The 20,616-nt window shown below is 36.6% G+C and overlaps 1 protein-coding gene across 1 annotated transcript in view; it reads left to right on the forward strand.

Moving 5' to 3' along the window:
- LOC132098035 (plexin A3) overlaps positions 1–20,616 on the forward strand; it is a 153,616-nt gene that overhangs the window by 100,613 nt on the left and 32,387 nt on the right. Inside the window, exons 10-11 of the mRNA XM_059504140.1 lie at positions 6,835–7,035; positions 20,216–20,312. Of these exons, the coding sequence (XP_059360123.1) occupies positions 6,835–7,035; positions 20,216–20,312 (298 nt within the window). The remainder of the gene's footprint in view (positions 1–6,834; positions 7,036–20,215; positions 20,313–20,616) is intronic.

The following is a 20,616-nucleotide window of genomic DNA, read 5'->3' on the forward strand; positions in this document are numbered from 1 at the left end:
GATATAATATAATAAATTGTATACACTTATCTGTGGCACACAATTTTGTATTTAAATTGGCTAAAAATCAAAAAAGGGAAATAAATACATAATAAATAATATATAAAAATTGTAATTGTGAGAACTATATATATATATATATATATATATTTTTTTTTTTACATACATAATTGTATGTGTGTGTACATTACATTATTGATTAAATAGAATTTCAAATGTCCTATTAAAAAAATTAACACAATGTTACTTAAGGTATTATTTGTGATTTAAAAAATATATATAAACATATCTATATCATAATAGCAGTTATTTTATGCCTAAAATAAAAAAGTGAAATACCTACATAGTAGTATATATTTGATATACATATATATATATATATATATATATATATATATATATATATATATGAACAAATTGGTTCATTATTTTTGTATTAAAATTGAAATGTGTTTTTTTTTTTATATGAATTTGAAAATTTATATAAAATGTTACATTTTAAAGTTTTAAATTATGAGGCTTATAAGTTTATGATTTCAACCTGTCAGATTATTCATAAAGATATGGCATTGTGCCATCTAGTTTGCGTTGCAAAATCTACTTAACAATCTGGTATTTTTGATGTGTAATAAAACATATTGTTATATATATATATATATATATATATATATATATATATATGAATGTGCATGAATGACTGATCTGTCAAGCAGTATGTATATTAAAGAAAGTTGTAAAAGTTGCAGTTACTGAGTGTTTTGCATTTGCTGTGTCATGATGTGAGTGACATTGACTGACAGCACTGCTGGTGAGCCGTAATATCGCTCTCCCTCTGTAGCATTTATCATTACAGGAAGCTTAATTAGCTTATGTATGTATTTAACTTTAAAGAGCAGCACTGCAGGGACACGATTCATCAAGACTAATGACCACAGAGAGATCGCACACGTTTTCAAACGGGCCTTTTTCCCACTGGGACCCCGGCGCCTCCCTCTCCTCATTTTCTCTCACATAGCTTTTGTTTTTTCCTCCTCCTTACTTTGATGCTCTGCCTCCCCGTTAGTGTTCTCCAAGTGTCACTTCTCCTTCTGTCCCTTCTCAATCTGTTTTCTTGTTCCCACAATGCAATCTTTCTTTTTCTTTCACATTCTCACACTCTCGCTCTCTTCCTCCTCCTCCTCGTCTCGTCTCTTCTCGGTGGGGCGACTCTTTCATTAATGAACTGCGGGCAGAGGTTATTAATTGTGGGATGAGTGACATTAGCTCAGCAGGAAGTGCTCTGGCTGCTGTGGTCCTTCGAGCTGGACTGCGTCGCCACACATGAAGTGACACGGTGGCCGTCTGTCAGCAGCCAGCCATTACACCACGCCCCTCACGTCTTCAGTCTCCATGCACAGCAAACAGTGCCCTCGTCCTCACTTCTCATGCCAGCCGTTGGCGATAAGCTATCTTTTTAGATTAGCATACATTTGACTGCTAAAACAGAGATGGCTGAGGCTGACATCGAGATTGCATGAAGATTTTCTGATAAGAGTCTTTTAAAGCTGAAGCAAGGCAGCTGATCTTGTGCTTTCTTTGTGTTTTTGGCTGTTTGTGCCAAACGAATGTCTTTCAGCTGTAGCGATAACAAGTGCTCCATTTGTACATTAAGAGGAGGGTTATTCTTTGTGTCTTGCATGGTTAGTGTTGGATCAATACTAACATTTTGGCTTGAGTATCATAGCAGCCTTTGGGATCTTGATATCAATGCAAGTAGACAACGTCAGGTGACGGTTCAAATAAAATGAGCTGTCAAAGGATTGGAGAATTCTCAAATGTAATGTCTATGTGTTTTTATATATGATATATCCCCTGCAATTATAATCACACACAAGCGAGCACACTCCCACTCTCACTAGTATTTATAAAAAATTAAGCCGTGAGAATATGAATATGAGAATATGAGCTGAACGCAGGAAGCTTACGCTCTTCTGTGTCAGCCACCCCACAAAGATATGTTTTCTACGTGTATTTACACTTTGATTTGAAAGAAAACAGTGCATCCTTGTGGAGCGGCTGACACAGAAGAGCATAAGCTGCCTGCATTCAGCTCTTATTCTCTTGTTCTTTCAAGTCAGGCTTCATAAAGCACCTTCAGAATATCGTCAATCAACCAATCAAAGATTTAGAAACTTCGACACGTGCCGCGACTCAGATTATACAGGCCATTAAAAAAAATCAGGTTTAGCTGAAGAATAAGGTCAAAAATATCATGTAACATTTAATTGGAACAGCTCCCAAGTGATCTGGAAACTGAATTTATTTTTCTCGGCACTGAGGGAAGGGAGCATATTTCATGGATTATGGCTTATGAAGACTGAAAATGGGATTAACAGGGTAGAAGGAATGGAAAAAAACGAGAAAAACAGAGTGAGTGACTGAGCAACCAACTGCTCAGGAAATTATATATGTAAGCAACAATTCGTTTTTTCCTGTAGCCGACCTGCAGTGAAAAATATGATTTCTTGTGCATTTTGAGTGTGTGTGTGTGTGTGTGTGTGTGTTTGCATATGTTTGTGTGTGTGTGGGGGGGGGGGGCATTTTCTAAATGTGTGACATGAATTTCTCTCCTTCGGCCGCTCCGGCTTTTTATGTTTCAACAGAGAAAAGTGCTTAGCTGTGTGATAAGCAGGATATGCACAATAAGGTTAATGGAGAGACTGTCAACAGGCAGTAAGCTGCCAGGCCTCTCCTAATGGGGTGCTAATCAGTGGCAGGGAAAAACCCTACTGGGGAAACAAGCAGCTGCTCGGGTGGCTGGATACAGTTACCGCCGCCGCATAGATACATAAAAACACGGGTGGTGGCGTTATGATGTCACACAGGAAGACACCAAACCTTACTTGAAAGCCAAATGGGATAATTCATCGTTTAAGCCGGTGTGAATGCAAACACTGGGTGTTTTTATTGGACTGTTTTTCGTTTTTGCAGTGCACAAATATGGCAACGAGAGACTTTGCGGTACAGTGTTTACTATTTTTTAAGTTGCACTTAACAGCATTTGTTTTAATGTCATTTAAATACTATTATAGGCTTCAACAACAAGCTTTAATTTTCATTTGTATTCATTTAATTGTAATTTTTTTGTAGTGTTTTTGTAGTTTTCAGGGGATTTTCATTTTAGTCTATGTAGTTTTTATTCATTTTTATTTTAGTTTTATTTTGGTACATAAAGTCAAACTGAATTAAAATGAGAAAGGCTGCTTGAGCAACTAGCTGAAATAAAACTTTTTAAAATATTTTATTTCAGTTAATGTTTATTTTTATTTCAAGCAACGAAAATGCTTTTTAATTTGAATTTAAGTTTTCATTGACTATAATAAACATGGCATTCACACAACTTATTTAGTTATTAATTTAATTTAATGTTGTTTTTAATATTATTTAATATTGCAAAAATGTGTGTGAGCTGTACATCACAGGTTTGTCAAACCAGGGTGGGCAATAAAATAATGTCTAAGGTAATGATAAGATTCACGTTAATCAGATCTTGTTTTAAATGTGTGCTAAAATAAATATTGGAAAAGATGGATTCGTGGCTTTTGAGAATCGATATTGATTCGACCTCATAAATTTTTTTTTTTTTTTTAAATTCTTTTTTTTGCCCAGCCTTACAATCAGTGTAGGATTGTACATTTCTTGTTTTAAGCAAAAAAAAAAACTTAGCAGAATACTAATAAATATACCCTTAAAATAAGAAAAAGTAGTTTTCTTAAAAGTAAATTAAGAATTTGTATATAGTTTTGCTTTAAAAAAAAAAAAAAAAAAAAAAAAAGACCAAGGTATTTTATTTTATTACATTTTGCATTGAAACCTAGAAACCTCAAGCTCCGTTGTTTGTAGTGTCTTGGAAAAGTAGATATTGTGTTTTAACCTTTTAAATTTTATTATTTGAATCACATATTTATTAATTATACCGTTTACATTTATTTGTCAAACAGCAGGTGTGACATCATATCCTGTTGTTAATATCTGTTTAAGGTCATGCAAATAATGCCTAAAGGCTAGCTATTTGGTTTTAGCCACAACATGATGCAAAGACACGGCTGTCCCATAAGTAATGAAGCATATTAATAATCATAATAATCATATCCTCGATAAACAATTCTTCTGAGCGTAATATATTTCATTAGCCTTACTGGTAGGCTGTTTACAGATGCCACCATGGCAACATGGCACGTTAATATAGAATTCAATTGCTGTGGCTTCAAACAAGGCTCGTCCAATCAGAAGAACATGCAGTGCTCCCGGCGTGATGAGTTATGTACTGTTAAACGCTGACATTACCTAACCACTCTTTAGTTAACAAGCTCTTCTGCTTATCTGTAACCTTTGAGCCACGTTCAGCAAGCACTCCATTCCTGGCTTGTTTAATTCATAATTAAGTAGTGATTGGAGCTTGTTAATGAAAACAAGCAAACTGACATTAAGAGGGACGGGAAAGGAAATGTCTTCGGGGGGAGTTGCCTTCAATTTGAGCAGAATATACACAGCAATGGATGTTGTTAGCAGGTTTGTTAAGAGAAAAGATGGTGGAGGTTTCTAATTGACAGCAGACAACAATCAGCCAAGCTATTGTGATATTTAAGGACAGTTTTGATTGTAATATTAATGATGGTTGGATGGACATTTTATCCAACGCTTATGGTCGGAGGAATTATTGGGATAGCTTAATGGTGGTTTTGGATGAGACTAATGATGTCATGTGCTAAAACTTGGGAGTGCACGCACACAATGGAGCAGCTGCGTCCCGATTCTAAATGGCAAAAACTTGATGAAAAGCCCATTATAGTCCATTAGCAGATTCACCTGTGCTAAATATCTCTGACTGGAGTCTGTTAGCGCTCCTCCATGGGTTGTAATTTGTCCCTCTCGTTTTCATCATCTTGAATCAGCCTCTCGTGGAGGTACTTTGAAACTTTGTAAGAGAAAGGATTTAGTGTTGTGAAATCCACTCCAGCAGGAACTCGGAGCAGTGGTGCAAATTTAGTAATTCAGTCTCGTTCTCTCTGTTTTTGTCAAATTTCCTTTATTTCTGCCAGAATCTGCCTGTCATTCTGTCCATCTGTTATCTATATGTCGTTCGTTCTATCTATCTTTCTGTCTGCCGTCTATCTGTCTGTCTGTCTCTCTCGGTTTATCTTTTGTTCTATCTATCTGTCCATCTTTTATCTCGGTGTGTTATCCATCTATCTATCATCTGTCTGTCTGTTTGTCGTTATGTTGTTCTGTCTATCATTACGATGTTATGTTATTCAGTCATCATTCTGTCTGGCTATTGTTAATTTAATTTAGTAATTGGGTAATTTAGTAAATGTACTGCATACATTTGATGAAGAACTTCCTTTTTGGCTGGTCAAAGTATGTTCTGTTATTATGCAAGTGTGTGGCATGCATACAGTCCAGCCAAGTGTCCAGAAAGCACACATCTGGTGTATACTTTTAAATCTTGTTTTTTTACATGTGTACTGCTCATTTAGACATGCAGCACTGTTTGAAATACTTCTTTTACTATACACTGAGGAAGTAGAGATACCAGGAAGCAGAAAAAAGTATGTATACTTTGCGGTTCTGAGCCTTGTATCACAGATTCAGTATTTTTGCAGAGAATTGCAACAGCTGAAACCCTTTTCGGTGACCAACCTTTGTTTTCTTATTAAATTCGCCCATCCCTAGTTTCGCCTTATCAGAGTTGCCTTCTGATGCCCGTGGATGTTGTATTTGTTTACGGGCCAGTCGTCTGGAGTAATTTATCATTTGTTCACTGTTGTCATCTTTGGCAGAACTAAAGGTGATTCATCGTGCTCATTTTGCAGTATGAAGGCATGCTATCCTTCCTCTCGCTGCAGTCACCACCTGTGCACCTCTCGTGCCTCCACGGGGAGTAAATCCTTCCTTACAAACACCCAATATGAAAATTAGATTTATTGTCACGCTGATATGCAAACCTGTGCAGATTGATGGAGGTCTGGGTTAAATAGTTGCATCATTGTTAAGCGTGTTGTTTTTTTGGCTCAGACTGCCAGTGAGCTGGGCAGCTAGTCGCTCTGATTTATGTCTCCTCTGCCTGCAAATTGCTTTTACTGCCACCCTGATTATTGTTCAGTGTTAAATAGATTACAGATCGTCCGGAATATCCTCAGATGCACAACTTGGAATGAGAAGACCTGGTTTGCAACCAACACCTCTGTACATCCGTCGATAAGTGATAATCATCAAAGTAATTAATGTGGTTTGCCTAAACAAAAACCTTGTTTCTCTCCTTGTCGTCGTTTCTGACCTGCTCCAGGATATCTCAGGATATGAGACTCATTTTCCATCGGTGTGATCAGAAGTCACGTCAATATGAGTGTCTTTGATAAATGCCACAATCAGTTATGGGTAGAGTAGACTGTAATGACTCTTCTAGCGTGACTTGACACGCAGGACTAAGGAAGATATTCATTTACCGCTTCATCAGTGTAATCTGCCCAGAGAACCCGCGTTTCGTAAAATGGAGATGGATTCAAGTGCTGTGTAATAGGGTTTTTAGCCTCAGATTGCTGGATTTTAAGTTATTCCCACCCTAATGGCCTCGATTTCCTTTGTTGGCACATTTGTGTGAGACCGAATACCACATTTGTTGGCAAAGTTTCAGCCCGATAGACGTTATTTATCGTCCTTGAGCTCAATAAACTGGAATCAGTGTCATCTTTGGAATGAAAGTGGAATCAGTTATGATATTTATGAGTCGGGACTGTTTGTGCTTGGCTCCGAGACTGAATTATAAGGTATTGTCTATTTTGTCATTTTCAGGGTTGCCCGCAGATTCTGCCTAGCAGCGACATCCTGGTACCGGCGGGGATCGTTCGGCCAATCACGCTGCGAGCTCGGAACTTGCCCCAGCCTCAGTCAGGACAAAAGAACTATGAGTGCGTCTTTAAAATCCAGGGCAAAGTCCAGCGTATTCCCGCGGTCCGTTTTAACAGCTCCTGCATCCAGTGCCAGAACACTTCGGTAAGAGCACTTTGCTTTATTTCTAAGACAACAACTCTTTCACATATGAACTGCTCTTCAATTTAGGAACACATGATAAATAGTGGATATTAATGCAGGAAAATTAGATTTTCTTTACAGCAGTGGCTTAATCTGAAGGTTAAAGTTGACATGCTTTAGCATCGGCAGAATTTCTTCAAGAAATAATTGTGTTATTATTTATTCACCCTAATGTCAAGCACTAAAAAACACCATAAATATCAATGTAATGTCATGATGTTTGGTTATTAGAGACTCAAGAGCTAGTGGCATTTAGAAATATCCTGGATTCCATTCATATACACTACTGTTCTAATGTTTGGGGTCAGTACAATTTTGTTGTTTTGGAAAGAAATTAATGCTTTCATTCAGCCAGAATTCATTACATTGAACAAAAGTCACAGTGAATACATTTGCATTGCAACATTTATGTTTCAAAGTAATGCTTTTTTAAAATCGTTTTATTGGGGCTGGTAATTTAACGCATTAATTAGATTTATTAATTATGGAGAAAAATAATGTGTTAAAATTATTAACACATTTAACGCACTTGCCCCATCCCAGACCTACTGTATGTGGATCATCTGCCATTTGATACAGTCCATTGATGACTAATATGAGGCAGGGCAACAATTTACTGTGTGATGGAGCCTAGAGAATATCCCTAAAATTCAAGATATGGGGCAAAATGCCCCTGTTTGAAATTTTGTTTCATATTTACATCACATAATTAATAAATATCGCACTAGCTGTAGGCTACGTGCAATATCACATGAGGCAAATGTGATACTCATCTTATACAACTGTTTAGATTAAGAACATTAAGAAGTTAATATTGTGTTATTTTAGACACAATGTTGTCTGTTTTGCTCAATTTTTCAAACCAAAAGAAAAAGACAAAGCAGAACTGTTCATCTCCAAGTAACCCACAGTGGCATTTAATTTCTTAATCCACGTTTTGAACGAATTTGGTGAACCATTTGGCGCGTTGAACCATTGGCCATAGTCGCGTTGGCTCTGAAGTGGCGCTGCGCAGACTGATCGGTGTATGACATCAAAGTACCGTGAGCGATTCAAAAGCACAAGGAGTCATCTGCTCTATAAGCTCTTGCGGTTCTTCGATGTCACACACCGATTGGTCAGATGGTGACGACCCGCTTCAAGTCGAACAAGCCTAATGATTCAATGAACCATTCATATAGAACCATTTACTTCACTACTGAATGAATCAAATGAATGAATAAATGACTCAATGACTTAATCATTAAAACATTTACCACCACCTACTGGCAGTTTTTGTTTATTATTTAGAGTGTCATTTCATTAAAAAAATAATTTAGTATTTTCATAGTAATATTTTTAAAATTAAGAAAATAAATTATTAAAGTTATAGTTCACCCAACCAAAAATGCCAATTCTGTCATCATTTACACACATGGTCCAAAAGAGTATATGTAATACATTTTATCAAACAAAATATTTCTTGCTAAACCTACTTTTTGTAATCTCTGTTTGATGCTTTGCACAACAATGACTTTATCTTTTCAGAGTAATTTCTCCAAATTTGATGTGCGATTAATTACCATATCATGTAATTAATTAGATTACAAATTTTAATCGCTTACCAGCCCTACTTCTTATGTTTCAAAGAATCCTGAAAAATTAATCATGTTATTCACGAAGATATTCAGTAGCACAAAGGTTTTCAGCATTAATAATAAGAAATCTTTCTTGAGTGTTAAATCATTTTATTTGAATGATTTCTGAAGGATCATGTGACACTGAAAACTGGAGGAATGATGCGGAAAATTCAGCTTCGCATCACAGGAATAAATTACATTTTTAAAATGTATTCTAATAGAAAACAGTTCTTTTAAATTGTAATAAGTGAGCATAAGAAACTTATTTTAAATACATAAAAAAATCATTCAAAACCAAACTTTAGAACGGTGGCTTATTTTATGTGATTTTTGACATACTGCATAAAAATTATGGATTGGAACTTATAAAATGTGCATTAAAACATTCACTTTGCATCTTGCTTGCTTTAATTGGCTATTTTGTTCTGCTGAACATGAGAAGAAAATGCTGTGAAATATTTTTTGTGATTATTCCAATTGCTTGCATAAATTAAATTCACAGCTTGAAAATGAAAAATATCTAATTGCTCCCAAACAGTGTCGTATTTGATTATAAAAACACACTGAATTAAATTTCAGTCTGTTTGTCACAAAAGCTTGAGGTGCAGAACTCATATTTATAATGGAAATGATCTTTTTGAAGATTATTTACTTTCTGTGGTAAGCAGTAAAAAGAACAATATGACAGCATATGGGTTTGGAATGACACGAGGGTGAGAAAATACTGACAGAACTATTGCGTTTAATATATCCTAAACGGCAAGCATGTCATTTATTAATCAGCGTGTTTTTCCAAGCGTAGCCTCACCCCAGATGGCATTTGAATAATTGTCATACGAACAAATGTATTGTTTTCTCTCATTATATTTGGCTTTGTGACATTATTTTTCCATTAAAAAAATTAACATGAGCTGGGAATCATCGCTTGTAGGGCAAAGAGATGGTGATGAATTTGTCTGAAGTGTGCTGAGAAAGCCAAGGTGACTTCTCGCTGAATCACTGATCATAAAAAAATACGACTCTTTATCTGGGTAAATCAGCGAAGACATCAATTTATAACGCTGAAAGTGTTGTTTTCTCAATCCCAGTGAAAAATGGAGCATGTCAAGATGTTGACATTGAGAATCTCTCTCTCTCTCTCCCCTTCCTCCCGTTGGCTCTCATATGTGGATGGTACAGGCGCTTGCCGTCTGCGACCCATCTGGTTGTCACGGTAACCTCAGGGAATCTTGTAAGATAATTAGCTAGGCGCTGGACGTGCTTTGTAATTTGGCACGACAGTGTGACCCGGTGAAAAGGAATGCGGTGAACCCCATTTGCCACGCTGGAGGTGGAGTGTGTGCCCTTTGACCCCTGTACCCTGACTGGGTCAAAGGTCAATCCACTAGCCCAAACCCTGCGACAAGACAATTGATGTCCCGTCGCAATTTAATAATGAAGATCACGTCTGTAGCGCTCGCGCCCATGCTGGATTGATTGTCTTCCTTTCCCGGAATGACACATGCTGCTGTTCTCGCACGGTTCGAAGGTCCCCTCGCAGGACCCCGGTGCAACTGTTGTCCTTCCATCTGTTTTGACTCATCTCCTCCTGTTCATCAGTCTCCCTGTCTCTGACCCATGCTGCCATCTCCTACAGCGCTATGCATTTAAATTGGAATTGAAATGTAGCGACTTGTGCAGTCTAAACACAGCCTCAGACCTGAAGACATTTAGATGCAAAGTGAGTTTTGCAGCTGCCTGTCAGTGATGATGCCAGTGTATATTGACTATATGGAGGGCAACAGGTCTTTTTATTTACTTATCGCAGATAAATATGGACATAGGGATTTCTATGCAGGTCTTTTATTTGTAAAATCTTGCGAAACCAACAATTTCACAGCGCCTAACATCTTGTGTCATAAGGAGTTGTGATGCGACTTATCTGTCCACACTGACTGCAGAGCTGTTACACAGCGTGACATAAATAGATTCCTAAATGACTAAGTTTTTTGTATGTAAAAGCATTTATATGGCATGGCATATATATATAGATATATATACATATATAGATATATATATACATATATAGATATATATATACATATATAGATATATATATATATAATACATATAGATGATACATATAGATGTATATATCTATATCTATATAGATATATATATATATATAGATAGATAGATAGATAGATATTTGACACATAGATATTTGACACAGATAGATATTTGACGCATTTGACACTTTTTAGCACAAAAAAATAAAATTACTAAACACTACATTGAAAAGAAATTGGAAAATTTTAAAATAAATTCAAAATATGAATTCAAAATAACAGTAATGTATTGACACTGGTTCATACCAGACTATTTATTTATTTATAAGGAAATTTAAAATAGAAAAATTTTGTTTTTATTTATTTATATATTTATTTTGACATTTTAAATTAAGCAATAACGAATTTGATGAACAATCTCATTTATATATTTCTTATGCTACACAAATCATTTGTTTCGTGCCTCTTTTTCTCATTGTCAGCTTGCAATGGCTGTCTTTTTTTTCTTCTGAAAATAAGTATCATGTTGGTCATGATAGTCCTAACTAGTATAGATTTGTTAGTATTTGTCACCTAGTTTGCATGCCCTGTATAAACATTGTGGATCGTTAATTGGTTAAGGTCATTAATTTTGATGGGAGTGATGTAGCTCACTTGTAGTGTTCTGTGGTCTGCATGGAGCTGCATGATTCAGGTAGATGGCTAGTTCATGTTGACAGTTTAACTAACTTAAACCTGCTCAGAAAGGTTGGACTAGTGTTTCTAGATGAGATCTTTGTTTCTACCTTACTGTGATGGGAAACCAAACCCTTGCGTTCTCACGGTTTCTCCTCATCGTCCCCCATCCCCCCTTTATCTTCAGTCTCTTTGTCTCTCACCTCATTGTGCTATCTGTGTTGGTCTGGACATGCACAGATTAATTGATAGTATGATTAGCAGTGACACAGTAAAGAAAAAGCACATCATCTCTCTCATGGCATGCATCTTTCCTGAATAGCAATCGAACATCAGCGTAGACCCTGATACAGATTACACTGACTCCCAGGAGAGTCATCATCTGTCCACCACTCCCTTCCACAACACGTGTCCTCTCTCTCACATGCGAGGCAGTGAGAATCAATCAATATGGCCGTCAAGGCGAATGGCACCGCATAGTCTTCTGGGAGCCGACGGCAGGTGACATTGAGGCCATGGGGTCCATGCTAATGAAATTGTGAGTGCCTTTGGATGGGCGGCACCGAATCAATCAGTTTCAACTTCTGTTTACACGTCACCTGAGAACGTGTATGAAATGGTCAGCTATTTTTTTCTCGTACTCAAGAAATTTAATCATATTGCTCTGTTTGTTTACTGATAGGAGACGCAAATAGAAAAAAGATATGGTTTTGGTAGTTATTGTTCTCTCTCTTATGCTTTTTTAACTTTCAGTTCAACCTCAGATTTGTACTCAATCATGTTTTTGCTGCAGTCATTTTTTCTCAATAGAACTTCAAGTCTTTTGTATCTTTTCTGTTTTTATTTACGAATATCATAGATGTGAATTGATTCCAGTGAATTATCAGTTAACTTCTGACAAATAAATAAATGTATTTATTGTAGATTTTAGTGGACAATAATTTTATTTATTTGTTTTTTTCTTTGTTGTTAATAGTTTATGTATTATTATTTTTTTATTATTTGTTATATAGATTTTAGTGAATAATGTATGTTTCAATTTGTATTTATTTTGTTTATTTTCAACTCCATTCACTTATAAAAAAAAAACACTTTTTTTATGGAATGACCCTTTTTGTAGCATGGAATTTCAGCAATTGTTAACATTAGTTTCCATACCATACCTGACCTCACAGTGTTGAAGACAAAGGCACACAAGCTATTGGTGTTGTATTACAGCTAGTTAATCAGCTCTTATCTTGATATAAGTGGTCTCCCTTAGGGCACGTCTCTCACTTACGCTGGAATTGAGGGGTCATTATTTTTGACAAAAATCAAGTTAACTGGCCCTGCATTCTGCATCTCCCATTCCTGCCTCACCCTAGATTTCAGACAGCTGCCTTTTCAGTATTTCACAATGCTGCTATTGTGTGGCTTTAGCATCACATATACTCTACAAAGAACTTTACTGGGAAAGCTGATGGTTGCATTTATATAACAACATGCTAATTGTTCTAGCTAATAAATTAATCAATCGGTATGTGGTCATGGTTTCTTTGTGGAAAATGGTAAATAATCAGGGCAAGTGAGCAAAAAAAAATTACCTAGTTAAACACTGTGATCATGGTCAAACATTTAATGTGAAGTAATAGCATGCTAAAAGTTGATCGGACAAAGCTAACCAACTATTTGGTAATCACTAGTCTTGATGATGATAATAAACAGCCAAATCATGTGAAAGAAAAACAAATATGGTATTTCAATAAGGTGTGCCTCAGGGCGATGTTATTGGTCCATTAATATTTCCAAAGATTTCATTATCAGTTATGAAAGGAACAATATTTACTCTCAGGAAACAATATAAGGTACTTAAATATTTCAAAGCCACATTTTCAGTTGTTTTTAGTTCAGCTGTTTACTTATTTTAAACCTATGACCGCATGTCAGTCATATTTGACCGTTTCTTTTGTTCCAGGCTGACCATTTTTCAGTTGCATGGCACTCAAGAATCACTAATGAGCAGCTTTAGCTTGAACATAGGTTTGATGCATCATCTGCTCATATAGTACATCGCTTGACAGAAAAAAAAGATAAATGTTCTCGTCCCTGCCAGAACATAATAACCACCTGCTTTCTCTGTGTACTTTTTAATTTTATTTTAGTCATAAGAAAAAAGCCTGTAATGGGTGTTCTTTTTGCTAGGCTGAAGTGAAATCCAAAGAAATTCACTTTTTTTCCAAGAAGAGAGAGGTGTGCAAAATACTCCAAATGAGTCCATGAGCCGTAAGTGTTGCTAAGCGCCGCTGACCCCTTAGCGACAGGCGCCGGCCGTGTTACCCGGGAAACGCACCGCCAAAGGCCTTTTTTACACAATGCGCAAGTTCTGAACCAGGCTCTTGATGGAGAGAGCCCTCACAAAGAACCCCATTATCCTCGATGCAGGGTAGCAGAAGCTTTTTGAATAAAAACACTTATATGTTATTTATGTCAGGCATTTTGAACCACCCTCATTATTCTATTATTCTCATCAAGTGCTCAATCAGGCATTAGCCGTTTTGTACCATACTACCGAGAGGAACACGTTTTAACGATCACCTGGGTTGCATGGGTTGAACAGTTTGAGCTTGACTACGGCCAAAAAAAAGTTTCTCCAAGTAATTTCAGTTACTTGTTCATGGCATTTCAGTGCAGTCACAGGCTTGCTTCTTTAAACTCTAAATGCTATTAGGTTGCCATGCAGAAGCAGGTGGGTCTTATTAAAATAAATTTATCAACTAATGTGGTGATCAATCCACTGTATATGTCCCAGCCGTAATGTAACACATTAACTGCTCCCTGAGCATTTCTCTGTGTATTAGGAGGCTCAGCTGCACTAGAACCTCCAAATGAAGAAATCCCTTCAAGAGTGATGCACCAGAAAAATGCTTTAGGTCAGCATGGTCAGCTCATTTATGGTGACGCGTGTTGCTTGCGCATCCATGTGGCCACCTTTCCTAATCCTCCTTGCTTTAGGAGAACCGCTCATACCATTATTTATTTCCAGTGGCTCTCAACCAAACCGAATCACATCATAGTTGGACTGACAGAAGCTGTATCTTTTATCATAACCCAGAATTCCCCTCTCCCAACCTAGAAATTAGCCCATGACGCAACATTCGGTGAAGTGAATTATATGCTGTTATTACTGGACTGTCGTTAGTAATGGGATAGCTATGATTCAATAATTAAGTTACCATAAAGTAGTGCCGCACACACAGCAGGCTCATTCTGCTCGTACCATTGATGCCGTTGTGTCTTTTTTTGTGCTGAGTCTGGTCCAATTTGTAACTTAATTAAATGTACAGGTCCTCTGTCATTAAGATATATTGATTTTCATTCTGTCACTCGAAGAAGACGCCATTGACAGGCAACTGTAGCCGAGCGTATCCGGAGAGATGAGGTCTATGAAAACATCTTTTAAACAATAAAATCATATTAAAGACTAAATACTTAGTTTTACCAAGTTCCACTTGAATTAATTGCAATCACTTAATTTCAAGAGAAGACTGCTTTTTGAGAAGCAGTGAAGAGTCAATATCTCCGGATATTCATCATCGCTGCTGCCATAAACGGTAGCACTGTATTAACTTAGCTCCAATAAGTGGATTATTGAGCACACCAATTTTTAAGAGTGGTCTCTTTAAAAACCCATGTGCCGCTAGCAGATATTATAACCTTTGATTAAAGTGTAAACGGGATTGAAATGTACCCCAAGGATGTGTACAAAGCTAAATCAAAATGGAGGAAATGGCCTTTATTCCTGTGATAGCACCCGTCCTGGGTTGTGTTTTTTGCATTCGGGGCTGCTGATAAATTGAGGATGGTTTTAGAGGTAAGATTACTTTGCTGTCGTTTGCCAGTCATTTCCAGTGAGGCCTCTAACAGAACCAGGCCAGGCTGTCTACACTTAACATGCTGTGATACAGTGGAAAGACAAGCTGGAGGAAAATCAATTCACTACTGGCAGAGATAAGCGGTATTGTATGGGCAAACACAAAGGCTTCCACCCATTTCCACACACAGGCTAATCTCCTCAAAGCAAACCTTTCAACTCAGGAGAAGCAATAGACAAGAAAACACATCAATTTCATGCAAAAAAATAAATAAAAAATTAATTAAAAAAAAACACACACACACACACATATATATATATATATATATATATATATATATATATATATATATATATATATATATATATATATATATATATATATATATATATATATATATATATATATATATATATATATATATATATATATATATATAATTATTTTTTGCAGTTTTCAAATAAGGCTGCAAAGTTTTTTAGCTATATTTAATTATCTTATTTTTTTTTATAATTTTAGTATTACATTACATTTTTATACAGATACAAACATTATATTAAAGATTTTATATTATATATATATTATAGAAATCTAATGATGGATCTTACAGATTTCGTAAGCACAAGCAAAGGCTATATGCATTATTATTGTTATTTTCTTGTTTTGTTTTCATAGATGTTTTTATTTTCAGAAAACACAATTTAAAATTTTTTATTAAAAAGTCTCTCATTAGGCCTCCTTCATGCATTGTTCATGTAACTATTATTATGCAAATAGTTATTATGCAAAATGTTTACACATCTGTTATGCTCGTTTCATCCTATTAAATGAAATGAACTAGCTAGAAAGAATACGATAATTTGTTGAATGCAGACATTTACGGACCTGCTCTATGTAAATACATTGTTTGAAATGTCTGTGATTTTTGCACCATTATATGAAATGCATTAGTCTAAAGGCCTTTTAGCTTGAGAGTGCATAACAGCCCAACAAATTCCAAGATAAGTTAATGATGTTGAAGCCGTGACCTCTGCGACCTGTATGCCAGTATGGGGGTTGCTGTACCCCAGCAGCTGTGTCTCAGAGATGTATGGCTGCTGGGGGCCTGGAGTCAACAGGTTGAGTGAGGTTTAGTTCAGCTTTTCACCACCTTTTCCACAGCAGAGCTTGCTTGAGTTCCTCCCAGATATTCCTCCCAGATATCACCCCCCCCCCCCCCCCCACCCCCACCCCCGAGGACAGCTGCAGAAAGACTTGGGCTTTACCGCACACACCACTGAGGCCCATTTTCCACTCTTCAGGGCCTCTCGGACGGCTGAGGAGCAATGTGGCAGCGCTTGTTTTCTCTGTTGAGATTTATCTGGGCTGTATGGCTGAATGAACGCTGATGTAGCAGCTGACGTTTCAATCGGCCCTAATGACCGGCCGAGGCATGAGGTTTCATCGAGGCTGGGTGTTCTTGTGCTTTTTTTTCCAAAATAGATTTTGGTTTGGCCATAAATGGAAATAAATGCAGTGCAGTTCAATGCTGAGGGAGAATGCATTAAGAATGCTGTTTAAGCACTGTTTATTTGCAAGTTGGCTATGTTGTTTTGTACTGTAAAAAAATCATATTTGCAAACGAAACAAAATTACTAGTGGACAATATCAGAAGTGCTTATTTCAGTTTTTCATGTTTAATGCAATACATTACCTGCCATTTTAAGTTGCAGGTTTTGCACTAAAACACCAGATGCTATAACTAATTTGGGTGCTTTAATGAAGCAAATTTCTGCATAAATCATCCAGAAAACCATTTGTATGTATATAAAGCCAATTTGCATTCAGTGCAAAAAGTGTGTTGTATTTTGCACTGAATTAAACCATGTGCTGAACTGATTAGTCTCTTGAGTGTTTTCATAGTACTTTCAAATGGCATGATCTCATGTTTATCAGAGAAACAAAGTTATAGTGCGGTCTTGGCGGTTCATAACGCTGAAGTCAGAGCTTCTTCGCTCTGGTAGGTTTACTCGAGTTCTCTTGGACTTCTCATCTGGTCTTGAAGTCTCTTAAGCAAGCAGCCGCCGATCGATGCGCCTGATCAGTGATATTCTCTCAGGGTTGCGTTGGCTAAGTGGTCTCTGTTTTGCTAATTAAAACCCAGACAGTAAAAACCGCCGTCACCTGCTTTCTGCTGCACCTGACGATCTGCAGCCGCATGCTGGAGACACGCCATAGCAAGACTTAATGAGCAGGTTTTCAGTATTTATGTTACTGTGTGTGTGTGTGTGTGTGTATGTATATATATATGTATGTGTATATATATATATATATATATATATATATATATATAGTTAAAGGGGTTTTCATGCATCAAAGTACAAAATTTAATACCGCTTTTCCCCAGCAATTCCCCTATACATTAAAATGTGTCCCGTGAGCAAACAATGGACTATAATACAATTTGACCATGATTTATAGAAAACACCCACTAAAATGTAATTCAGTATAACAACAGTTCATATACTTCAAATTTTGTCAGGCATATTTACAACCAGAATCAATAAGATGACATTAAAATATCACTGTGCAGCCCCAAATTGCTAATTAATGGTAATTTTAAATCTTTACCAATCTTTGCCTCTATCCTTCAAAATACTAGGTTTTACTCATTTGTCAGGAAAGTTTTTAATCATTTAAAATGCAAAAAAAAAAAAAATGCTATGGTCACATCTTTTATATATTTGTATAAGTACAGTAGGGTTGTGCCGATAGACGATAGTATCGTGTATTGACAATAGTCAAGAGATATCGACGTAAGCAGATGTCTCTGTTGATAGTCAGGATGATATTAGGCTCATTATCCTATTAATATATTAAATAATAATAATAACTATTATTATTTTTATTTTTATTAGACGGCCTATTATAATTCAGCTATCAAACTGCCCAGCTATTTCACTTCAGAACCCCCACCCCCACCCCCACACACACACATAGCGCGCGCAAAAGAGGATTAGACTCTGTAGTCGCTGAAAAAGTCCACTTTGACTGGGATAAACCGTTAAATCCAAGAAATGAAAGAGATAGAAAACAAAGAGTTGGTGTCACACACATTTAATGGCTGGTGCACGGCAACACGCTCTTCTCAAACATGAGAGATTAACTCTTTCATGGCTTATAAATAAAGTAAATACAAAATAATAACAAGGCGGCAGAGCAAACTTATCATCCATAGTGGTTCTCACGTAGTCCTTCTCTTAAAGACTGATCACTTAACGTATAACACTCACTATGTGGTGATGACGTAGAAAGACTGCGTGAGATCCACTATGGAGGATAAGTTCTCTCTGCCGCCTTGTTATTACTTTCATGCACACTGCACTATAATGTGATGCATGCAAAATACATAGTTTTGGCCGTTACAATCGTCTGCATATATAAGGTATTTCATTGCACTTTAAAAAGTAATCTGAACGCCCTATATGTGAGCACTATTTTAAACGAGCCCTCACTAACAGAGTTTAATGCTAAAGTTATGTTAGAATGCATCTCATTCTTGTTTCTGTGGCGGTGTGTCGAGCTCGTCATGAGGCGCGGGGTCCGGAGCGCTGTATGACTGATGCAGTTCAATTCAACTTTACTCCAAATATATGAACTTACCTGTTTTGAATACTTTATATTTAACGTGTTCGTTTATGTCCAATATTAGTGTTAAATGGTTGGACTTTACATGAAATCTACTATTGATTTTCACCGTTGACTGATTTTGCAGAACATTTAGACTGATAACTTCCGTGCGCAGATGCGGCAGATTTGTCACAGGACAAGCGAGATGACAGTTGTGTCCGACTATATATGAACGAGCTGTTTTAAATACTGTATTTTTATAATTAACGTCAGTTTATCAGTATGTTTGAAAGTTTTTTTTCGATTATTGGTGATTTCATAGGCTCTCTCGCGTGCACCTGCACGGTTTAAAACACCAAATAGTTATGCTATGAAAAGAACAAAGAGTCTCTCTCTTGCTCCACCCATGCACGATAATATCGTGTATCGTCGATCTCACAGGCTGATGATATCACGATTTGTAAAATGACCATATCGTCCAACACTAAAGTACAGATCAGAATAAGTATGTTAAGTACTTGCATTGAATATGCTTTGTATGTGAAATCACTTCAGTACATTTAATTTGATGTTGATGATAACTGTGATATATATAGCAGCTAACTAACTGTGTGTGTGTCATTTCTTTTTAATAACAATTAATAAAAATTATATACATTGCATTTCTTCATTCATTAAACCCCCCCCCCCCCCCCTCTCTCTCTCTCTCTCTCTCTCTATATATATATATATATATATATATATATATATAATATATATATATATATATATATATATATATATAATATTATTGCCCTTTCGTTGATTTTGATTGCTGCCATTTTCCTCATTTGTAGGTCTCTTTGGATAAAAGCAAAAATCTAAATGTAAATATATATTGTGGCTGTCAACAACAACAAAAAAGTCAGTGTTTGATGAGAAAAGAGGATAAGAAGTCATTGAAAATCTTGTTATCTTTCTTTTTCTTGGTGTGGCCTCATCAGCATGATGTCGGTCGTGATTGGCCGTGTTTTTTCCAGGATTGCTGTGGAGTGTGCAGAAAATTCTAGATCTGGATTTAAGTTAATTTCCATTGGGTCAGGAATGATGTTATCAGAATTGATTCTGAGCAGGGCTGGTGGACAAAGCGACACGATAACATCATCTTCATCCGTAATCGTCTCTTGAGACGTTCATATGATGTCAGTGGTGATTGGGCATATTTTGCCACGAGTGCTATTGAGTCTACAAACGATCGTGTTTCTAATGGCTAAAAAAGATGTAATCATGTAAGCTTTGTTAGAGAGTATAAACCCTTTTATTCTGATATAGATGTTGTTCCTGTTGCTTTTTCCCACAGTACTGGTATGAAGGGAATGAGATGGGAGACCTGCCTGTGGATTTCTCCATCGTATGGGACGGTGACTTTCCCATCGACAAGCCGTCATCCATGCGAGGTAAGAAATCTCACACTTCACCTGGCATTTCTAAAGCTAAAGAGAAGACATATTGAAGCTGTCCTCTCTACATTCATATTTTATCGACGTTCCCTGTGTGCTCTTGATGTGGGAAGCATGTTACCTACGTGTAAAGTAAAACTTAATGCATCTTTTATTTGAGTTTATTTTATCTATGTTCAAACACACTTAGTTAGTCAGGTGTTCTCTCAGTCGCCGTGATATATTTGATTGATAACAGGGCGCCTGCCTGCTTCAGCTTTATATAACCTCACATTACTGCAGAGGATGGTGTGGAGTCCGC

The sequence above is a fragment of the Carassius carassius genome, chromosome 21 (genome assembly GCF_963082965.1).
Source record: "Carassius carassius chromosome 21, fCarCar2.1, whole genome shotgun sequence".
NCBI lineage: Eukaryota > Metazoa > Chordata > Actinopteri > Cypriniformes > Cyprinidae > Carassius > Carassius carassius.